Below are 22832 nucleotides of genomic sequence, written 5' to 3' on the forward strand. Positions count from 1 at the left end.
TGTTCTTTAGAATCGAATAATTCCAATGGCTATTTGCGATTAATAAAAAATTTCGCCTCTGTACACTGGTCCTAAGAATATTTCCTTTTTGGAGGAAAGAATTTGAAAAAGAGAGAGGATTTCCCCACCTCGCAGATTGACAACAGGCTCCCCGCTTTTTTGGGCTGTATAGATGGAGAGAGTGACCCCACCGGTCTGCATAGAGGGAGAGAGTGACCCCACCATGTCTCGAGTCTGGTTGTAATTATTGTAAAGCTGTGGTGCTTGTTTGGAAACCTCTGTCAAGGTAAGTGCCTGAGTAGGATATTGTTAGCTCGCAAGGTTGATTTTATGATAGTTCAAAAGATATATTATTTCAAATTGTAATGTTTGCTATTATTTTCCTGTGTGTTGTTTACATGTTGGCAGATGCATCGTTCAAAGCCTTTCTCTGCTATTCATTCGTGCATGTTTATCGTTTTGATTGATTCTTTTTCAATTATTTTCCTGCATGTGTCTGTTGTTTACCGTTGGTAGATGCACCGTTTAGAGTGTTTCTCTACTATTCACCCGTGCATGTTTCTTGTTTTTGTTAGATTGTTCTTCAACTATTTATCCTTTGTGTACCTCTTGTTTACGTGTTGGATTTTGGCTCTCTATTATCTGTTTCAGTAATATTTTCCTGTCTGTTGTTTACACGTTGGCAGATGCGCCGTTTAGATTGTTTCTCTGCTATTCAGCGTTAGCTCTGTGCTGTATTAAATTATTCATCATGTGCTGTTCAAAGTGTTTCTCTGCCATTCATCCGTGCATGTTGATCGTTTTGATAGATTATTTTTCATTTATTTTCCTGCATGTGTCTGTTGTTTATGTGATGTGTTTTGGTTCTCTATTAGCTGTTGATCGTTTTTCTCATTATTTCCGTATGTCTATGTTGTTTACTTAATAAGAAATTGATTAATTGTGTAATGTTGGAATAATCTTCCCTATTGCGCTCGAAAATGTTCATAACTGTCAGGTGTACGCCTCCCGTCTTCAACAAATCAGTGCAGATATTACTAGAGCTGATTGTTGGCTAGGAGCGTGCTATGTGATGAAGTTCATTTTTTAATATATTTTCTGTGTTGAATTCATAAAACAAAGTAAGGTTTGTAGTGTCTCTTAGAATGAAAATTGTATGGGGAAGTCACGAGGATGATTTTATGATATTTAAAATGATAGTCTCCTCCTCTGTTGTTTTGATTAACCAATGTATTGTTATAGATTTTATTTCCTCTTGTGTTCGTGTCCCATGGTCTTCCAGGTTCTCTGCTGTTCACGTACATCTGTCAGAACTTCCCGCTATTGCACTGATGGTTCTCACATAAAGGAATATTAATTTTCTGATGAGTTTGATTTTTCTTCTGATTTTTTGAATGATAGATTACTATGTTGTTTTGATTAAGAATAACTTCTTTGTAGTGGTGTAGATTTTATTTCCTCCTGTGTTCTTGTCGTTCGTATTCCGCGGTCTTCCATACATCTATCGGCACCCGTCTTCAACAAATCAGGGTAGATATCATTAGATCTGGTTGTTGGCTAGGAGCGTGCTATGTGGTGAAGTGGAATATCTTCTTTGTAGTGGTATAGATTTTATTTCCTCTTGTGTTCTTGTCATTCTTTATTCTGTTTGTTGGCTAGTAGTGTGCTATGTGGTGAAGTGGAATATCTTCTTTGTATTGGTATAGATTTTATTTCCTCTTGTGTTCGTGTCGTTCTTTGTTCTGGTTGTTGACTATGAGCGCGCTACGCAGTGAAGTTCATTTTTTAATGTATTTTCTGTATTGAATTCATAAACCAAAGTAAGGTTTGTAGTGTCTCTTAGAACGAAAATTGTATTGTGGAAGTCAGGATAATGATTTTATGATATTTAAAATGATAGTCCCCTCCTCTGTTGTTTTGATTAACCAATGTATTGTTATAGATTTTATTTCCTCTTGTGTTCGTGTCCCATGGTCTTCCAGGTTCTCTGCTGTTCACATACATCTGTCAGAACTTCCCGCTATTGCACTGATGGTTCTCATGTATAGGAATATTGGACTTTTTATAATAAAACTTTTAATTTTGGTTGTAATCATATTGATTACAAATATATTCTTTGATTAAATGTGTCATAATGGAATACTAGCTGTTGCGCATGAAGCTACATATCAGAACATTGTAATTAAAACTCCGCTATGGTTGGTCATGTTAGACTTTTTATATTAAAACTTTTAATTTGATTGTAATCGTATTGATTAAAAATATTTTCTTTGAATAAAATGTGCTACTCCTTCTGCTTAATTGAAAACTTGCGTGATTATCACTAATAAAATACCCCTTCAATGCTATTGCATCAGATTTTTTGGCTGAGTTTTTCTCCTTCACACTGAGTCATAACCTAATTCCTGACACTAATGACTTTAATAAATATATTTTCACTTGTACTTTTGTGTATGGCTATCCTTTGCATGTAAATCGCCTACTGCACACCTGCTGTAGCTGGAAAAAAATTGCGATTCAATTCGGCACAGATTGAAAAATGATGAAAGAAGTCGGCCCAGGCTGAACGGGTAAGCGCGCACGCAACCCTCCGGCCACGCTCCACCCACCGCAGCAGCCCTCCACCCGAGCGCCGCCTGCCGCGCACGGGAAAAAGTCGCGAAAAAAGTCGGCGCAGATTGAAAAATGAACTGCCGCGCGCTGGAAAAAGTCGGCGCAGACGCGACGGTGGCGCTGCCCTGGTGGCAATATCGGTCAAATGGACCCCACCTATTACTACTCGAGTGTTCTTGGGGTTTTGTGTATACATATATGTGACGTGATAGTTTGGGTGCAATAGAGGTACGGACAAGGGAGTGTAAGCACTGGTATTGGATATTCTTATTTAGGCCTTAGGCCTTCCCCAGAAACTGTGAGAACCTAGAGACCCATTGTATGACTTTTTTTGTGACTAATAATAACAATTACATGTCACATATTGACAACGAAGAGGGTCCTAGGAGGACCCAACTAGTGGTGAACTCTACTCCAAATATATGTGTAGCACAATGATCAACAATTCAGTTATTCAAGATTTACAATGCTCAATCGTAGTCTCCAATTCTGAGTTAAATAAAATCCAGCGATAGCATCATTGGTGAAGCTGAAACGTAGATAAGGTGTTACGTGAAAAAGTGATATGGGAGAAGATGTGTGTACACATGGGTGAGCGGGTGAGGTTTGCGTACATCTGCCTCCTTGCAGTAACAAAGTTTCCGGTTTGTTTCATAAGCAAATTCAACCAAAGACGGAGTGGTCCTGTATAAATGGCACAAAAAAACAGACAGCTAACATAAAATACAAACAGATATACGGGTACAAATACCATTTAATGGATTTGAAAGGAATCTGTCCATATACAGTCGTGGCCACTGTTAACCAACCTCCTGTTTCCGCGGCCTCGCTCTGATAAGAGCTTGGCCATCGGGGAACAGTGAAAACAGTATTGAACCGGTCGGTTGTCATTTTTGGGATGGCCTGGTGGTGGAATGGTATCACATCACTTATCAGAGCCAGGCCACCGAAACAGGAGATTGATTAACAGTAGCCACGACTGTACTTGGTATGACGCACTGATCTCTAAAGTATACGCTGGATCGCGCATAGTATGCTCCACAGCGTGGTCACCGGCCGTCATATTGGTGGGCCCAACGCATCCTGTCGTCTGCATTTAGTTCAAGCGGGACTGCCCGTATTTTTTAAAATTTCCTTCAAATTAAAGGGCATGTCATGCCAGTTTGTTGCAGCTTTGAGTACACTTCACACGTACAGAGAAAGAGGGATAATTTTTCACAGGTAAGCTCTTTATTTTGAGGAAAAAACTGCTTATTTGTATCGCATGCATCTGACAACTCCGACTTGCTTGCATTGCTACTTCGCTGGTGCCATTACGTGCTAACAAAGTATGTGTGGCTGCTCCTATAAATCTCAAAACCATGTATTTTCTATTACCAATGCGCTTGTGCTCTACGGGTTCCCCTCACAGTCTCCCAGCTGTGCCAAAGAAGCGGATGCAGAACCTGCACCAATGTGCCATTTTTTTTCCACTGTTCTTTTAGTTTGTGAGGAACGAACGGTGGAAGTAAATAACCTGCCGTGTTAACCTTCTATGTGCAGTCGTTCCTACAGCGTGTGTGATAAGTCATGCGTGTGCATGCTCATCGTGCACAGCACTTTGAATTTCTGTAATGAAATACACTGACTGAAATACACAGCTGAAGAACTGCAACACAGTCGTGACAATAACGTTATTTTATGATGAGGAATGGGGAGTTTCATCGCAGGGGCGATACTCCACCCCATTGCTGGTGGTGATGTGGTAAATTCCTTTCACAATAAGGATCGAGGTCTTATTGTAGAGCACACGCAGAGACACTCGTTGAACATCATACGATAACGGTAAAAGGCAAACGAGAACCATACAGCACCAAACAACACAATAACGAACGAAAACCGCGGAACAACCCACGAAAACCGAACAACAAACGAAAACAAAGAAAAAATATAAAAGCGGAAGTACCTTACAATAACAAACAGTGTGAAACCTTTCTGAGCAAAAATAATTAATTTTATAGGTTGACATTCACCGAATTCACCTTCATGCGTATGCTCCCTGTGCACGACACTTACGAGTTACGACCCCCTATTCGGAGCACAGGCAGCGGAGAAGAAAAAGAAGGCAATTACCATTAAAAACTACAGGAACACGGCTAAAGCACGTTTGCAATACATCAGCACACTTATTCCTGAGAAGCGTGCTAATCCTAGCTCCTAATCTAATAGCTAGCTCTAATCTCTAATCTAATCTCTAGCTCCTAAGCTAATCCTAATTCCTAGCGTGCTAATCAGCAATGTGGGAGCGTTTAAAGCGCAATAAATGTTCCAAATCAAATTGCTTCCCATTGTTTCCTATGGGAGCGGCCGGCGCCATTCGGCCCTCCGACATGACGGCCGGCTGCCGCACCTCTCTCCCACGAGCCCCTCTCCTATGCGCGATCCAGCCTTTATACATAGAGATCAGTGGATTGACGTGCAATAAAATATACTTTGCTAGACATTTCATTGTGGCCTCCTTGGATGAACATCCGAGAAGAGTCCGTATTGGAACATCACACGGAGCATTTATTGCAAAAGAGACAGAAAAGCGATAGTGTTACACTACCCAAGTCTCACTTTCGATGCGTGCCTCAAACCAAACCAGTAAGAAACACGGACGTTATCTCGATAGTGATACAATACTCCAAGAAATTGCTCACTTCATTGCTGTTTGTGTACGAAATCGAATTAAACTTAGACACCCCATCCTGCATTTTGACTTAGCTGCAAAAAGGACTTCCGTATTTACGGAAGCTCGAAAGACAAGCAGTATGTTCTATCTTTTGTGTCTTGGAAATGAAATGCCACTGTAGCATATCCATTTCTACATGGGCTCGCTGGACTTCGTGGCTCAGGGATCTTTTATATATCTGTATTTTCTTTTTCGCTTTTTAAACTGGGTACTCATTGTTTGTTATGAGAAATATGTTGAACAAATAGAAATGAGAAACCGCGAATGAAAAGCTGGTGCCATGTTTCAAAAAGGAAACAACAACAACAAAGAAACACTGACTTGTACTAAAAACGTGCACTCACTTCACAAAATAAATAAATAAACGATCTAGTATATTATATCCGGTTGTACTCCTCAACCATACTTTACTACATATGTATTGTTGGTGGGAGATTTGCCAGGGAAGGTTTGGGATGATATGTGGAGTCTCATGTTGACAATTTTCTGACAAATTGAGGATCTTTTGGGGACGTCCTAGGGATACCATTCCTGTGTGTAAGAGACCTTCCTGGAATAACCTGGGGAGCTCCGTGTGTTCCTGGGGAAAGTGAGCTTTAAGTGCCACATGATGCTGTTTGCAGTTCTAGGGTGACTGCAGCTCTAAATGAATAGCATGCACTGCCAGGCTATGAAAAATGGCATAACATATTCTTGTCATATGAGTAATGTGCACTCGTTGTCGTCTGTCTTCTCTTCGTGCATCTTGTGTCTCCTTTATTCGGCACTTTACGATATTTTCTGGCATGCACCAACTTGCCCAATCTAAAGCATTGGCAGACTAATATTGCTAGGTTGCACAGCTGTGTCATTTTCATAAAATCAGTGTGTACCGGGCCAATTACTCTCTTGACCTTCATGCATATCATTGTGCCTAGACATCTATCATAATACTGAAACCCAGCTGTTTCAGCCTAACAGCTATTCAGTACTGGCTTGGCATTGTTTGAGTACTTTCAGGCTCTACGTGCAGCCAAAGAGCTCCGGTTATTTTTCAAAAAACAATTACATCCCGATTCCCCATTAGACAGCAACAGCCCGTCCGCCCCCAGCACCGCCCCTACTAGAAAACGTGTGTCACTTTATGGTGAGCCTTTCTCCTCGTGACCTTAGACCTGCAGAAATCTCTCTCCTGGACAAGGGATTATCATTTTGTCCCAATAATAGTCAAATCGATGAATGTCAGCTACAACTTGACAACTTCCGGCAGCGCCTGCACCTTCTTCCATGGCAAAGCGGAATCAAATCTAGCTCCTTTTCGTTTAAAATCTAATTTTACGACAACCCGAACCGAGATAAAGGTCCTGATATGTACACCAAAGGTGTTCAGAGGGATAGTTTCAGTACTTAGGAAAACGCAACCAATTGGAAATTTCTGCACAACTTCACGAAAAAAGAAGAGGAAAGCTTGTCTGTGCTAGAAGGCAATGAAGGTGTCATTATGAAATGAGCTGATAAAGGATGTGCCACAGTCATAATAGATATGCAAAATTATGATGCAGAAGGACTCCATCAACAACTCTTTCCGTCAACGACTTTCACACTCCATCAACAAATTTTGCAAACCTCTTAAATCTGGCCCCACCGATGAAATTGCCATAGATATCTGTTAAATACTAAAACGGCTAAAGACTACAAAGAAAATTTATGATGCCCTCTTAGGATACTGATTTCCTAAAAATCCTAAACCCAACAGATTTGACATGCTCGCTAAGACACATAAACCAGGCAATCCAGGAAGACCAATTGTGTCCTGTAACTCTACTCTACAGAAAATATATAGTCTTTTGTCGATCACCATCTTAAGCCTACCCCCTAAACTACCTTCCTATGTCATAGATACCAACCATTTCCTTCAAACTGTATTGCAAGTAACCGTTTCTTCAAGCCGTCTCTTGACAACATTAGATGTCTCGTCCCTTTACACTAATATTCCCCACGCAGATGGTAGCAGCGGCAGTTTCAGCATACAAAAATCAACCAGATCAGTCATATGATCCGACTGTAGCCACCAAGCTGTGACCTACACTTATTGTGACCTCCAATGACTTTGAATTTGAAAACAATCATTATCTGCATGTTAACGGGACAGCTCTGGGTAGGAAACTGCACTATGAAAACTATGTAAATATCTTCATGGCATCCCTCGAAAAATCATTTCTCGAAAGATCTGTAGTGAGACCAGTTGTGTACAACAATTTTTAGACAATATTTTTATCATATGGCTTATCCTGAAAGTGACCTACTAACGTTCATCAACCGGTTCAACGAAATTCACTCAATATTAAATTTACCCCCTAATGCTCCGGCTCCACTGTGACCTTCTTGGATGTGTAAGTCAAGTTCTAAAATGGCATTAATTCAACCAACTTATACTCGAAGCCCACAGATTCTCAGCAGTACTTATCGTTCCGTACTTGCCACTTCTTTCTATTTACTATTTTCTTTTTATGGAACTTAGTTCTGCACAAACAGATGTCCACCAGTTCAGCATTGACTCAGATGGTGCCCTGCTTTAAACGTGCTGAACTTGTGGACATTATCCTGTGTAAAACTCGAGGTTTGTACCTACTACATAACCTTTCCTTTATGTACTCCTACACGGTGTGACCTAACTTACAAGTGTTTCACCTAAAGTGATAAAAAATTCTAATTGGCGACGTACTCGTGGGACTTTCGGCAATTACCTTCTGCAAACTTTTGCCACCATTGAGAAAGGCTGTGGACAATTTTGAATCTTTGTCAATTGAACTTTGAAAATCCCGAGCGAAACTCACTTTTTTTACAGAAATATGAGGTCGTCCACGGGTAACGACAGACCCAACAAAAACGTATCAGTATCAGCATCGCAACAGAAACAGTAAAAAAAAAAAACAAAAAACTACGCTTTAGCACCGCCTGCTTGATTTTCGCAAAGAAGCGCGCGCAAAATGTGCGTCTAGAGGACGCTGTGACCCCGCTTTTATTTGTTTTACCTTCTGTGTGATAACACGGTTGTCACCAACATCAAGGTCAAAGTAGGGAGAGAAAAGTAAAACAAGAGGCGGGAACACTTCCTCCTCTCCCCACATCTTCCGTGGGCTCTTTTTTGCGACAATCACGCAGGCGGGGCTAAAGCGGGATTGTTCCGACTATTTCTGTTGCGATACTGTGCATAGTTTTGTTGGGTCTGTGGTTATCCGTGGATGACTTCATATGTTCGCTTCGCAGTTTTCAAAGTTATAAATAAATTGCCCTGATTTAAAAATTGTCCAGAGCCTTCCTAAATGACGGCAGAAGTTACCAGAGGGTAATTGCCGAAAGTCCCTCAATCCTCCGGCAAGTATGTCGCCAGTTACAATGTTTTATCACTTTAGGTGAAACACCCTGTGTATTGCATTTTCTGCTTAGTGCTGTCGAATTGTCAGCCTGCTTTCGTGCCTAAGCTCATGCTGTCTTCTTCGTTGAGCTTTTTGCTATTTGTTCTCCCTGCGGTGGCCTTCTCGACCCCATGTGTGGACAGGAGCCGAAGTCTGCCTGTGTGCTATCGCAGACGCAACTATTCGAGGTTCGCCCGTCCGTTTTTCGCGGAAGAGCTCATGACCTACCGCAAAGTGTACGAACCAGGCCACAGCTCGGTCCTGCGATTAGTACTAGCAGAAATGGTTCCATCAGGTACAACAAAATGAAGCCTTGTTATTGCTTCTGTGCATGATGAAAGAAACGTTGTAGATCACGGAAGAACGTGCTAGAAAATGACTGATAAAGGTATCTTGAACATAAGGTACACTGTTTTGAACGGGCGATGCATCGATAACAAATACGTAGCGCTTGACCATTTCACAGCCGCTAAGAAATTACCGGTGACCCTCGTATATCATCCACCCGTCAGTTGAAACAGCAAGCTAGCTGCGGAATCGTAGGCACTGGTAAAACGTCAGAACAGCAAATTATGAACCGTTGTTCAGTGTATGCGACAGAAATCAACCAGCAAATGTTTTAAACTCTAAAAACGAACTAACTCGTTCTCAAGGGTTGCACTGTTCGATGTGGCGCAGCGCAAAAGTGGCGTGTTTTGTTCATGCGGCTCCTACATCCCTTATATAGTCTCCTTCAACGAAGGCCCAGTGAAGCAGCATCCTATAACAGGGGCTAGCAAGAAATATGAATGGGGGGATATCAAACGATATGCAGTTTTAGGAGGCAGTAAACCATAGGGTAACGTGCTAAGCTTCTCCTTTGCCTGCAAGACTAGGGCGTTCTAGATCTCAACAGCATGTACTCGTATATTGCCCTTATTCCACGGAGAGGAGAGCTTCAGCACGAATAACTCATACAGACGAACGGAATAAGTCTATTGTGATGAACCGCAGCATTTTTCTCAACAAACCAATGACAATTTGTGTTTTCCAGCGAACAGTATCCTGTCACATAAAATTTATGCCGCTGAATGCTGATTTATAATTGCAGGACCGCTTTCCAAATTTGGTGCGCCAACTGCAGTTGATCCTGTACACGACCTCGTTCCTGCTTGTGTACATGTCCAACATGTTTTTAGCAACAGGATGGAGAGTACCTTTTATAGTTTTCAACAAGCTTATTTGTAAGTGCTGTTACAACATATACATAGCGTTACAACAAAGTGCAGAGGGAGCCCAAGCAAACGTGCATCGGTGTCTAAAACTGCAGGTGTGTTATAAGTGAATGAAGACTGCAGACAATTGCGTGGAGTCGCTTATTCTAATGACCTGTATTTTTCCATTGTGCCTGATTAATTAAGCGCATTTTATTAGCTAACTTTTAATTATTCGTCGTTGAGCCATGGTGTGAACTGGAAAGTTGCATAGCATGTCGAGAACCAGCCATCGCAATTGTTTTTTTTACAGCGTAGGCCTTGCGTGCACTTTCTTCCCCTGGTAAGAAAGAACGCGCCCGATATTCAAAAGTGAACCACGTCTCACCAGGCGATCCCATCGACGCGCTGGCCTCGATCTCACAGGTCTCACGCGTACAGAAGAACTACTACATCTGTTATCCGCGGAGAAGCGATATTCAGGTGTGCGTCAACAACTGCAGACGCATCCTGGGATGGTTAGATACACCATGCTGAAAGGTGATAAAGTTTTTTTTTATTTACGTGTTAGCGCTGCGAAGCAGCTGTGGCTTTGAGCAGGGTAAAGACAGGAACAGATGGAGAGAGGACAGCAGGAAGGAGTGGGGGACAGCGGGGAAAAGTGATAAAGTATCAACAGGAATGAAATATACCATGTAACGTCTTGCGAATGCGTGATCTTGGTAACGTGCACCTATCGCACCTGTTCGCACTAATGCTGTCCTGTGGACTGGTACAATATTCTCGACGTGAAAGGACTGTGTAAACGAAAGCGAAACTCATTTCTTATTTTTAGAGAGAGAGACTTTTTTTAGAGTCTTATTAAATAAAAATTTAAAAATCTTAAAAAATTATTAAGGTGTTGCATTGGTAATTATATTCCTGTTGAAAGGTTATAAATTATCAACAGGAATGGCGCACTGAGCCCTCCCCGGGTCGGCGCTGACTTCAAGTTCGCCTCGCAGCTTGTTGTCACATAACGGTCGTAGTGGCGGTGGTGGTGCAGGTGAATGCACACGCCGTTGTCGGCCTCACAGACGTGGGCAACGTCACGACTGGCGTCCTGTGGTAATGTGTGTCCTGGGCCGACTTCTGAGGGAGCTGTGCCGCCATATGTCTGAAAGCGTCTGAGGAAAACGCAGGAAAAACCCCAGACAGCACGGCCGACACCGGGATTCGTACCCGGGTACCTCCCAGTCTCGACATTCCATTTCATTTATTTACCTGAAGAGCGTCAGAAGAGGCATTACATCAGGGGGGGGGCATTAAAACATGCGCCCATAACCTACATTCGAGCACTAAACAAAAACTCTACTTCACACAAGGTAACAAATTCATCATAATTGGTAACAGTAGCAATATGAGAAAGTAAGCTATTCCATTCTCGTATACCACACTGTAGAGGAGAGTTGAGAAAATATTCGGTAGATCCAAATGTTGACTGAAGTTTAAAAACATGATCAACACGGCCAGAGATAAAGCATGCCCGCCTTAAATATGTGGACTCTGTGTGGAATAATATGCATGAATGACAAACGTTTGATTAAGCGTCTATTCTCAAGAAGTGCAATGTTCTTTTGCTGTTTTAACGCCGTAATGCTTGTAGAATTACCATGGATATTAAAGGTAAATCGTATAGACTTATTCTGTATACTTAGTTTTCCAATCAGGTACTTCTGGGATGGACTCCAGCTCATGGATGAGTACTCTAATTTCGGATGAATAAGTTACACATGACATGGTCAGCAGGCTAACCGCTGAGTTTTATGTAGTAGGATGTAGTAGTTCTTCTGTACGTTTGCGAGTTCTGAACTCGAGGCGTGCGCGTATCTGCGCTCGCCTCCTGTCCAGTGATTTCCCCAGAAATTCACTGCTGGAGGGGTGCCGAGCTTTCAAGGGAGGGGGGGGGGGTGCTTGGTGAAGGTTCCACTTACGGAATTTTTCATAGACACGGAAAGAATCGTGGCACAATGGTGACATATCTGCACAGCTTTCCCGTTTTATTTGTACACGTTATTACATTAGAACACAGTAGAGTAGAATACAGATTCATTATGAATGGCATTTCAACATTAATATGCATAATCACACGACCGGCAAAGAAAAAAGCCTAGCACATTGTCTCATGAAGCTCAGTGAACGCCTAGCAGCCAACGATGAAAACCTTAAAGCAGAATGCTTCGCTTGATTGAGTTGGGCGCAAATGGTTCTTGATGATCCACATTGAGTTTGCGTGCCCGCACGCATTTTTTGCTTGTATAAGCGCGGAATATATGCATTGAACAGTCACTTTCAAATGATTTTGGAGAAATGCATGGTACGATCATCCATGAATTCCGGATGATCATCCATGATCATCCGGCTGCATGAATGTGGTACAGCCAAAGTTTGACCGTACAGGATGTAATTCGCTGCGCCGGACTCACTACCAGAATGTGTTGGTGGCCGAGCTGGGTGGGGTTACCTGAGAAATTTCAGGGGGGGTGTTGCAAAAATGAAGGGAGGGTGTACACCACCCGAGGGGGGTGTAGGGAAATCCCTGCTCCTGTCACGTGGCACACTTTTGAATTTCGCGTGCGTTCTTTCTTACACGGGGAACCTGCACACAAGGCGCACGCCGTAGGAAACAATTGTGATGGGTGTTTATCGACACGCTCTACAACTATCCTATTGACATTTCGGACACAAATAATTAGAAAGCTAGCTAATTAATTCTTTTCTCACGCACCATGCTTTTTATACTAGAGTGCACGTTAGCTTGGACACTCTCTAGAGCTGGAGTGCAGTGGTAGAGCTGCTACTGGGGGTCATTAGTGGTAGCAGCTCATGGAGTAAAGTGAAAGAGATATGAGTAAAGTACGTTTGATTTCGCAGGTGCTCCTCTGCCAATGGTCGCTTTGTTCATGGCCACCTACTGCGGGATTTGCTGTTCCTTAGAGTTTCAAAAGAAGATGACAAAACGCAACAGAAAATGCGAACACATCAGATGAGATTCCCTCCAAACCACAATAATCAACAGAAAGCTTATTCGGAAGTTGCTCTCAAATATTATTTTCAGCTGCTTTCTTCCCTTTGCTTCGTCCACAACGGTCACGTGCATTCAGCAGGACTCGCACCGATCTTTGTCAAATAAGTCAAACCAGGAACATCCTGACCTTTCCATTGACCAGTACATCAAATACTTGATTTCGTCAGTGACGCTTCTTTTCTTCACTTCGATGGAATTCAGTGATGCTTGTGAGCCATTCTACAGAAGTGTGCGCAAAAATGTGTGGGAAATGGAAATCACGATATCTTACCGACTTTTGGTTTTAAGCGCCCATTCCCCGAAATATATAATTTGCAATTCGAAACCGAACCAACCTCGTCGTCCATGACACACAACAAAGACGTTAGCTGCTGGTGCATGTGAACCACGCAAGCAAAATCCCAGAACAGCCCTCATGTAGCATTAAAACTGCTACGAAATCAGAAAGAGACTTCCGATACATAAGGCTGCACAATATATCGCGAGAATCTGTTTCTATCCGTCTTTGCAGAGTCTCTCTTTTTCTTCTTTTGATACCCAAGAATAAGTATGTTTGAAAGTGAACTTAGAAAATACAGCGAGCCTTTTCAGGAAACTAGGCTCTGCTGCTCCCGACCAGAATACAGCAGTTATTGTGGATGAGTAATAGGGGGGAAGAGCGAAACGCACCATTCTATGTATGCGACATGCCGCAAAATAGGCCATCAGAAGATCCGTGAAACGTCATTGATTGGGCTGCTGCGTAACTGCCAGTGCTGAATTTCATGTCTTCTCAAGCACGCTGATATTTCGCAAGATATTTCGTAGCAGACGACAAGAACAGACGCATTCCAATGCGAAGTCGATATATTCCGGCACGATGCAAATTCTCAATATAATATGCGACAACGTTTGCCTCGTGGGCAGTTCTTCATTTTTGCGCTTTCTTTTTAGAATGAGTGGAATTCCGTGGGATGACAGAAAAACATAACTGTATTTTAATGATGATGATTGGAAACGCGCTGGGGATTATAGAAAACTCGCACAGCATCGTAAGTTTTCATCGCGTGAATGCATGTGCATACAGCCAATTCAATTCCATTTGATTCCATATTTTATTTTCCTTTCGGTTGGAAGGGGAAACAAAAGGCCGTCCTATGCGAGTCCTGCGACATCCTGCCCTATGCGACATCCTGGGGATAGTTGCAAAAATATCCCAATCCCATCTCGGGATCCCAGAATGCATATCTAGAAATCCCGCGATTGTAAAAACCGTTCGGCGTTCGGGCCCTAATTGTACCTTACTTTAAGGACATTTCAAATTATCTACTTCGTCCTGTGCTGTCCCGTTGAGTACTCAAGTACCCAACTGGGGCTCCAGACGAAAGCTCATAAGATAATCAAAAAGATTGCTGTGCCTGGAAAGCCGATTATCAAAAAGGAAAATAATGTGAGGAAGAAACCGATGACAACGCTCGTGACTACAACAAGCTACAAGCTTACGCTCGGACTTCTGTTCTGGATCCATCCTTAGCATCTATAAAATAAACATTACATTTGGTGGAGGTGCGACTCTTTCCCTTTCCTTAATTTGTTACGCTCAACTTAACCGCTCTGGAGCTATGCTCCGGTCGTGTACTGACAGTGGAGGCCCAGTGGGACACGCCCGCTGCCGGTTCTCCAGCAGCACCAGTCGTTCGCCAACAGGACGCTCCCACACTCTACACTACTGACCCCGCCGACATTGAGGAATGGATTAGTGCCTAGGAGAGGGTGAGCAGGCACAACAATTGGGATGATAAGACGAAACTCAAAAACCTTGCCTTTTATCCAACTGACCTCGCAAAGACATGGTTTCTCAACCACGAATCGGAGTTCATGTGCTAGCCTGTATTCTGCGGGAAGTCACGGGACTTATTTGGCCGCTCAGCGTAGAGGAAAGCAGATGCTGTACATGCGTTATCGCAACGGGCACAACGGCCTGGAGAAACTGACACTTCCTACATCGAAGACTTTATCCACGTTTGTGCCAAGACCAATCCTCGAATGGACGAAAGTGATAAGCTCCAACATGTCCTGAAAGGCGTTGCTGAGGACGTAGTTCAGCTGCTGGTAACGAAATCACCTGCCTTGAGGAGGCCTTCACGATTTGCCGCAGTCTCCAACGCGCAAAGACCTTGCGCATTCGCCTTGTTGCGTCCATCACGCCCTCGCCATCCCCAACCATGTCGGTCGCGCAGTCTGAGCATCCGGACTTCAGGACTCTCGTACGTGAAATCACCCGGGAGGAATTATCGCGAGCGTCCCAGTCGCCACCTTGCTGTTTCCCCACAGCACCGGTATCTCCAGTCTGACTTATACTGTCAGTGCTTACTTCTGCTGGTGCGTCCCTAACGCTACGCGACATAGTGCGGAAGAATATGTCCACAGCTTTTACTCCCTCCCCGCCACAGAGTTCCTGCCCTCGCCCGACTTACGCTGACGTTGTGCGTACGGCAGCCACCGGCAGCCACCGCAACTGGCACCTATTCCGCCATCGCTCCGGTGACTGCTCGGCTACACCGTTCGACTTTCACGGCACCACCTACGGGTCCTGCCTATCAACGGCCCATCGAAACCCGCACGCGTTTCTATTGCCGCATCCGGGATCATATGATGCGCTTTTGTCGCTGACGTCGCCGTGGCTTCTCAACTCCGTTTCCGCCACCGCTGGCCTAAGCCTACGACAGTTCGACTCCTTTTATCCTCCCTCCCATCCCTATGGCCCTTATCGGGACCAGGATGCTTCCAGATACACCAACTCCTCACCGTCCCCTGTACGGCGACGCTGTTCCTCCCCTCACCCTTGCCGGTCCCCGCAACGATGTTTCGTGCGACAGCGCTCTGCCACCACACAGGAAGACCCGTAGGCGCAATGGGAGGAGGGCGGACTGCAAATGTGTCACCCATCCCCGGAATCTCCTCGCTGTAGCCCTCGATGGTCATGCCGAACGTGCGTTGATTGATACCGGAGCTGCTTATTGCTATTATGACGCTGAAGTTATGTCGCCGTTTGCTCAAGGTTACCACAGCCTTTTAAGGTTCCGTTTTAAAACCCGCTGCCGATGACAAAATTGTGCATGTTTGTCGATGCACATCCCGTGTGACCATCCAAGGCGTACGCTATGCCGTGGAGTTTCCTGTCCTTCAGTGATGCTGCTACGATGTTATTCTTGGTCGGGACTTCTTGTGTGACAATGCCCCTATCATTGACTGCGCCGGTGAAGTAGTCACGCTTGCTGGTCTGCTCTGTACGAAGCTCCTATACCGGACACTACTGTACCAGCCAAGATGTACGTCGCCACAGATGCGGTGATCCCACTTCATTCTACATCATTCGTTTCTGTCGCACTCGCAACCCCTTGCCCGTGTGACTCTCACGACATTCCTATGACCCCCACATCTCTGCCATCTCGCGAAGAAAGGCCTTGTTGCACCGTATATGCCATAGCGAAGGTCGCTGACGGGCGTGCATCTCTCCCTGTCCCGGCTTAGGGAAAATGGCGCCACCATCGCCCGGCAGTGTTGCCGCAATAGCGCTCTCCCGCAATTACGGTAGGGTGGCCAGGGGAGAGTTGACCCCCACGTGTAGCTGTGCGTGGGTGTCCCGTGTCTGGGAAAAGGTGTCACATTGGCACATGTGCTTACCTCCGGCTCCGCTGACACACAAGCAGTGATGGATTGTGACTCGCATCTACTGTCGGTAGCAGCATTCACTCCACCCGGGCTCTGCGGTTCTGGCACTTTACAGCCTTGGATCTATTATCCAAGGCAATACAAGAGGCAGCTAAGTTGCAATACAAGAGGCAGCTAAGTACTACGGAGCAATGTACAACTGTTTCTCATGAAATGAAAAATGAATACATGAAGAAGGATAACACAAGAAAGATATCTTCATAGCACCAATTTTGTATGTGCACACAAACTCTTCCTCAAATTCCTGTTCAACAGCTCACAGCTCCTGTGCAATATTCATACCAGTACGTGTCTGTTACAAGTTAAAAGTAACTCAAATCAAAGATTCGTCTTCAAGATTTAAGTTAGATGTGGGACCAGTAATGAAAGCGATAAAAATCCAGTGCGGGGTAACATGAAAAAGAGACGCCAGAACACCACCCTAAGCCCGCTTGGATAGCCACAAGGTTAAAAAGCGAAGAAACCGAGTTGACTTGTAGCCCATAATACGAGGGGTGTTCAAGTCAAACCGGGACTTTCTGTCTCCTGAGTGTACAAATGGCTCGCGCTACTTGTTTTCCGTAATTTTCACACGCGACAGGCCACCGCGTTCACCACATGGTGGTCCAAAGTTTGTGCAAAACAGAAGACATCTGCTGGACAAGATGGCCGACAACGAGGTGAGCGCGCACGTCGAACAGCGAATTGTCATGAAGTTTCTCGTGAATGAAGGCGTAACGTCATCTGAAATTCACAGAAGACTTCAGGTTCAGTATGGCCATGATACATTTAGCCGCAGCAAAGCATTTGAGTGGTGCAAACGGTTCCCAGACGGCTGCACATCAGTGCAGGACGATCCCGGCCGAGACGGCTCAGAGCCCAGTGTCAGAGTGCCTGAGAACATCCAACTTGTGGAGCGCCCGATCCTCAAGAACCGACGGATAACATGTCTCGAACTGGCTCGAAAGACCGACCTTTCTGTGGGAACGTTGAACACTATCATTCATGAACACCTCCAGTTTCGGAAAACCGGGCCACATCACCAAGGGAGTCCTCCTCCTACAGGACAATGCACGCCCGCATACCGCACATCTCACGACAGGCACCTTACAGGAGCCTGGCTCGGATTTGCTGCCACATCACCCTTACAGTCCAGACCTCGCCCCCAGCCATTTCCATCTCTTCGGTCCACTGAAGGCGTTCCTTGGGGGCTGCCACATCGGCTGCGACGACGAGGTCAAGAATGTGGTCCGATCATGGCTGCTACGCGCCGGTAAGGATTTCTACGCTGCTGGCATCCAAGGATTAAAAACAATTAAAAACCCCCAGTGCTGGGTAGGACGAGGACAGAGGCAAAAAAAGACAAGGACCGGCACTGAACTGCAACCAAGTGAAGTTTATTTTTCGTTTTTCGAGCAAACCCGTGACACCCCTCTCACTCCGCAAAAACCGACCAAAGCGAGCGCTATATGCACCAGAAACGAGTTCTTCCAAATCTGCTTGCCTATCTGTTGTTTCGTGCGTTGATAAATTCTTCGATTTTCTTTGTAAAATCAATGGATACCATACTAACACAATTATCCCCTTCCTCTCGAATGAACCTAGCCTCCTGATAAAGAAGTGTAGCGGTTGGCAGGAAAGGAGACGGAGAAATGGTTGCTGTTCTGTCGGAAGCCAGAACCGGACTGGCCCGAGATTTATTTCTCGCGCCCCGTGCGCCAGAGGCGCTGGCGGTGTCGCTGGCAGTGTGGCTGCTACAGCCCCCCCCCCCCCTAGCGCTCTGCTGGAGGCAGAGAGGGATAGCAGTGATAGTGAGCAAGCGTCGGGGACCATACGACGTGGCGAGTGGCCGGAGGTGGGTCTGTCGGCCTAGCAAGCAGCGGAGATGAGCAGCAGGCGTCCAGCTTCTGAACAGAGAGGGCGGGTGGAGGGCATGAATGCTCGAGGTAGGCCGGCTTCAGTCGGTGGAGCGAGATGGTGTCTTGCCGGCCGTCTATCGAGATGGTGAAGTGATGTGGGCCCTTCCGGACGACGGGAAATGGTCCCGTGTATTAGGGCTGCGACGGCTTCTTCACGGCATCGACACGGACAAAAACGTGGGTGCATGTGCTCAAGTCTGGGTGCCGGGAACCGGAAGAGGAATGTGCTGAGTGGGTGGGGGCGGGACGGAGGTTGGCCATGATACGACGAAGGCGAGAAACGTAGTCTAGCGTCGAGTTGGGCAGAGGGTCTCCGGACGGGGCGAGGTTGCCGCATAAACCATCTCGGCGACGGTGCAGCCGAGGTCAGGCTTAAATGCGGCTCGGATACCGAGGAGCGCGATGGGAAGTGTCTCGGGCCATGGGGTGCTTTTGTTCGCGCGTAGGGCAACCTTGAGTTGGCGGTGGAAACGCTCCACGAGTCCGTTGGCGGCACGATGGTATGCCGTTGTTCGAATGGGTCTGGTGCCTAATGAGTTGGTCAGGGACGCGAACAGGGCGGACTCGAACTGGCGCCCACGGTCGATCGTGATCACTGATGGCGCACCGAAGCGGGCGATCCACGCACTAATGAGGGCGGTGGCGACGGTGGGTGCTGTCGAGTCGAGGACAGGAACGACCTCGGGCCACCGGGTGTACCGGTCGATGATTTGTGGCCCTGGCAGGGTGGGAGGGGTCCGACGAAATCGATGTGGATGTGATCAAACCGATGATCCGGAGGCAGGAAGGATGCGGGGGCAGGTCTAGTGTGCCGCTGGTTCTTGGTGAGTTGACAAGGCACGCAAGATCGCACCCAAGGCCTGATGTCCGCGTTCATCCTGGTCCAAACGTAACGTGACCCGATTAGTTTTTGTGAAGCGCGCACGCCAGAGTGGAATAGGGCGTGAAAATGGTTGAATATCGGTCGCCGGAGTGGTAGAGGGACGAATGGACGAGGACTGCCCTGAGACGTGTCACAAGTTACGGGGCGTGCCGTGCCAGGAAGGTGAATCTCTTCGAGCTTGAGGCTGGTGTTGCCGTTTGAACGGAGCGCGGCCAGGTCTTCATCGGTTGACTGCGCGGATATAAGCAGGTCGAGTGAGAGAACAGTTGATGAGGGGTCCTGGGCTGAGTCCACGCAGCACAAGCGACTCAGGGCGTCGGCTACAGGATTGTTGATGCCGCTTACGTGCTGTATGTCTGTCGTGAATTCGGAAATGAAAGCTAGGTGCCGGATTTCGCGTGGGGTGTATCCGGTTCCAGACGATGAGAAGGCGTAGGTAAGTGCTTGTGGTCACTGTAAACGGTAAAAGGGCGGCCTTCCAGGAAATGTCTGAAATGCTTCACGGAGAGGAAGATTGCGAGAAATTCCCGGCCGAACGTGCTGTAACGTGTCTCGGGGGTCTTCACCTTCCGCGAAAAAAAATCGATTGGCTTCCAGACAGAAGATACACGGTGCTGGAGGACCGCGCCGACGGCAACACTGGACGCATTCACCATTATGCAGGTAGGTGCATCGTGCCGAGGATGAATGAGAAGGGTGGCGTCGGCGATGTCTTGTTTGATCTTGTCGAAAGCGGCAAGGGCGTCAGGAGTCCATTGGAAGGCTGAAGGGGTCCGCTTGCCTGAAGTGAGCAGGGCTTCGAGGGGAGCCAATGTGGCAGCACACCAGGGCAGAAAACGCCTGTAAAAATTTACGAAGCCAAGGAATCGTCGGAGCTGCGTAACTGAAGTCGGGCGAGGAAAATCCCGAATCGCAGCGACCTTGGACGGTAAAGGAAAATTGCCATGTTGGTTTATGCGATGGCCCAAGAAATCGAGTTCCGGTACTCCGAATTCACTTTTGGCGGCATTGATGACGATGCCGTTATCCTGAAGGCGGGAGAAGAGTGTTCGCAGGTGCTCGGCATGTTCTTCGGCGGTGGTGCTGGCAACTGGAAGATCGTCTATATACGCGTAGAGGAATGGAAGGCCTCGGATGCTAGAATCTATGAAGCGCTGGAAAGTCTGCGCGGCATTTTTTAATCCGAAAGACATGCGCAGGAATTCGTAGAGCCCAAAGGGTGTGACAATGGCTGTTTTCGCGATGTCCTCTTCAGCAATAAGTATTTGATGATGGGCGCGAACGAGGTCGATTTTTGAAAAGATGGTGGCGTTCGCAATGTTTGCGGCGAAGTCGAGGATATTCGGTACAGGGTAGCGGTCGAGTACCGTGGCACGATTCAGAGCGCGGTAGTCGCCGCAAGGACGCCAGTCACCAGTTTGCTTGGGCACCATGTGTAATGGTGAGGCCCAGTTGCTGCTGGATGGGCGGATAATGCCGAGGTAACTCCGCCTTAGCGATAGTGTATTTTTCGGGGGCGAGTCGGCGCGGACGAAAGTGGACTTGTGGGCCATGGGTAATGACATGGTGCACAATGTCATGCTTAACAGGACGAGTCGAGTCCGGTGGTTTCGTTAGCTCTGGAAAGTCCTCGAGGATCGCCGAATAGGCTGACTGAGGTGCGCAGAACGATGATGTGTGGTAGGGTGGTATGAGACTTCGAATTCCGTGAACGTAAAGACTGGTGGTAGAATCGAGAAGGCGCTTCCGAGAGACGTCGACGAGAAGCCGAAATTGCGTGAGGAAATCGGCACCTATGATAGCTTGGGAAACGTCGGCGACGTGGAACAGCCAACGGAAGTCCCTTCGGAGGCCGAGATTAAGGGTCAAGGATTGTTGGCCGTATACAGGGATAGTCGAAGCGTTCGCGGCCTTCAATGTGAAGCAGGGCTGATGGCGTCGATGAACTTTAGTGGCGGGCAGCACGCTTACGTCGGCACCGGTGTCTGTGAGGAAGTCTGCCGGACACACGGTCTACGACGTGGAAGAGGCGACTTTCCGCAAAGCCCTGTCTACCTGTCGCCATTAGTGGCTGGGCGGGGCGTTTCCCGCCCACGAGCACGGTTTAAAACAATGTCGGGCCTCGGCGCCGAACCGCTTACGGTACCAGCACATCCCGTTCGCCTGGGGGCTTGAGAAGCGGCGGCCGCGGGAAGAGCGCGACTGACGGCGGTAGCGACGGGGACTGGGTGAACGGCTTCGCGTGGCTAGCCGAGAGACCATGTGGGTGAGGCTGTTCACCTGTTGCGTAAGGTTTTCCATGGCAGACAAGCATGGAGAACGATCATGCGAATGTGCTTGAGCAGACATGGGAGCAGGAGGAATCAGAGGTGGTACGTCTACATTCATTAGAGTCGGTGGGGCCACTTCCATGACAGCGTCAGCGGGAGTGGCTAGCTCGTCTGTGGATAGGTTCGAGGTTGCGGCGAGAACCATCTGAACGTTCCGCGGGAGTCTTTGTAGGAACAGCTCCCGGATAAAACTGTCACTGGTTGATGATGCTCCGTCGCCGAGTAGTTGCTTCATACGGCGCAACAGTTGTGTAGGGCGTCGGTCGACGAGCTCTTCGGCCGATAGTAGTTGTTGAAGGCGCGCGCGGCCCGAGCAGGTCGTTCGCTTCAGCAGGGCAGCCTTTAGTTTGTCGTACGGGATGTCCAAGGGAGGCGAAGCAATGATGTCGTAAACCTCCTCAGCCGCAGATGAGGAAAGCGCGGAAATGACATGATAGAACTTGGTGGATTGTGCAGTAATGCCGGCCAGATGGAACTGGGCTTCGGCTTGTATGAACCAGGTCGCAGGGTTCCTAACCCAAAAGGGTGGGAGCTTGACTGTGACAGCGGTGACGGTGGCGGGCTGTCGAACCCGGCTGAAGGGGGCGGTTAGTGGTGTCAAATTGGGGTCACCGTCTTCTGTAGACATGATGGTAAGGGTAAGGCCCACGTTCGGGTCACCAGTTGTAGCGGTTGGGAGGAAAGGAGACGGAGAACTGGTTGCTGTTCTGTCGGAAGCCAGAACCGGACTGGCCCGAGATTTATTTCTCGCGCCCCGTGCGCCAGAGGCGCTGGCGGTATCGCTGGCAGTGTGGCTGCTACAGAAGCTTCCCTCTTCTGTGCCCGCGAAAAAGAATTTGCGTTCCGCGATAATCTGGGGGCTGTTTTTTTGCAACCATCGCAATCTTTTACGTGATCTTTTAAAGTTGAATATTGGGAGCTCGACCTGGCATGCTCCTGCGACCTGACGTTGACGCATCTCTGCGTTTGCCCAATGTAATATTTCTTGCAACCTAAAGGTATTTTGTACACGACATTCCGTTT

At 46.9% G+C, this 22832-nt stretch overlaps 2 protein-coding genes across 4 annotated transcripts in view; one reads left to right on the forward strand and one right to left on the reverse strand.

Moving 5' to 3' along the window:
* LOC135366726 (protein-cysteine N-palmitoyltransferase Rasp-like) overlaps positions 1-13258 on the forward strand; it is a 124622-nt gene extending 111364 nt beyond the window's left edge. For all 3 annotated transcript variants that reach the window (XM_064599571.1, XM_064599590.1, XM_064599581.1), the window contains 2 exons: positions 9815-9947; positions 12831-13258. In XM_064599571.1, coding sequence (XP_064455641.1) covers positions 9815-9947; positions 12831-12946 — 249 coding nt within the window. In that variant the 3' untranslated portion in view covers positions 12947-13258. The remainder of the gene's footprint in view (positions 1-9814; positions 9948-12830) is intronic.
* Positions 13259-21543: 8285 nt separating this feature from the next.
* Positions 21544-22437, reverse strand: LOC135379170 (uncharacterized). The gene has a single exon (XM_064612417.1). The coding sequence runs from the start codon at positions 22435-22437 to the stop codon at positions 21544-21546; it is 894 nt and encodes a 297-aa protein (XP_064468487.1).
* Between the last annotated feature and the right edge of the window lie 395 nt (positions 22438-22832).

This window comes from Ornithodoros turicata, chromosome 1, assembly GCF_037126465.1.
Source record: "Ornithodoros turicata isolate Travis chromosome 1, ASM3712646v1, whole genome shotgun sequence".
NCBI lineage: Eukaryota > Metazoa > Arthropoda > Arachnida > Ixodida > Argasidae > Ornithodoros > Ornithodoros turicata.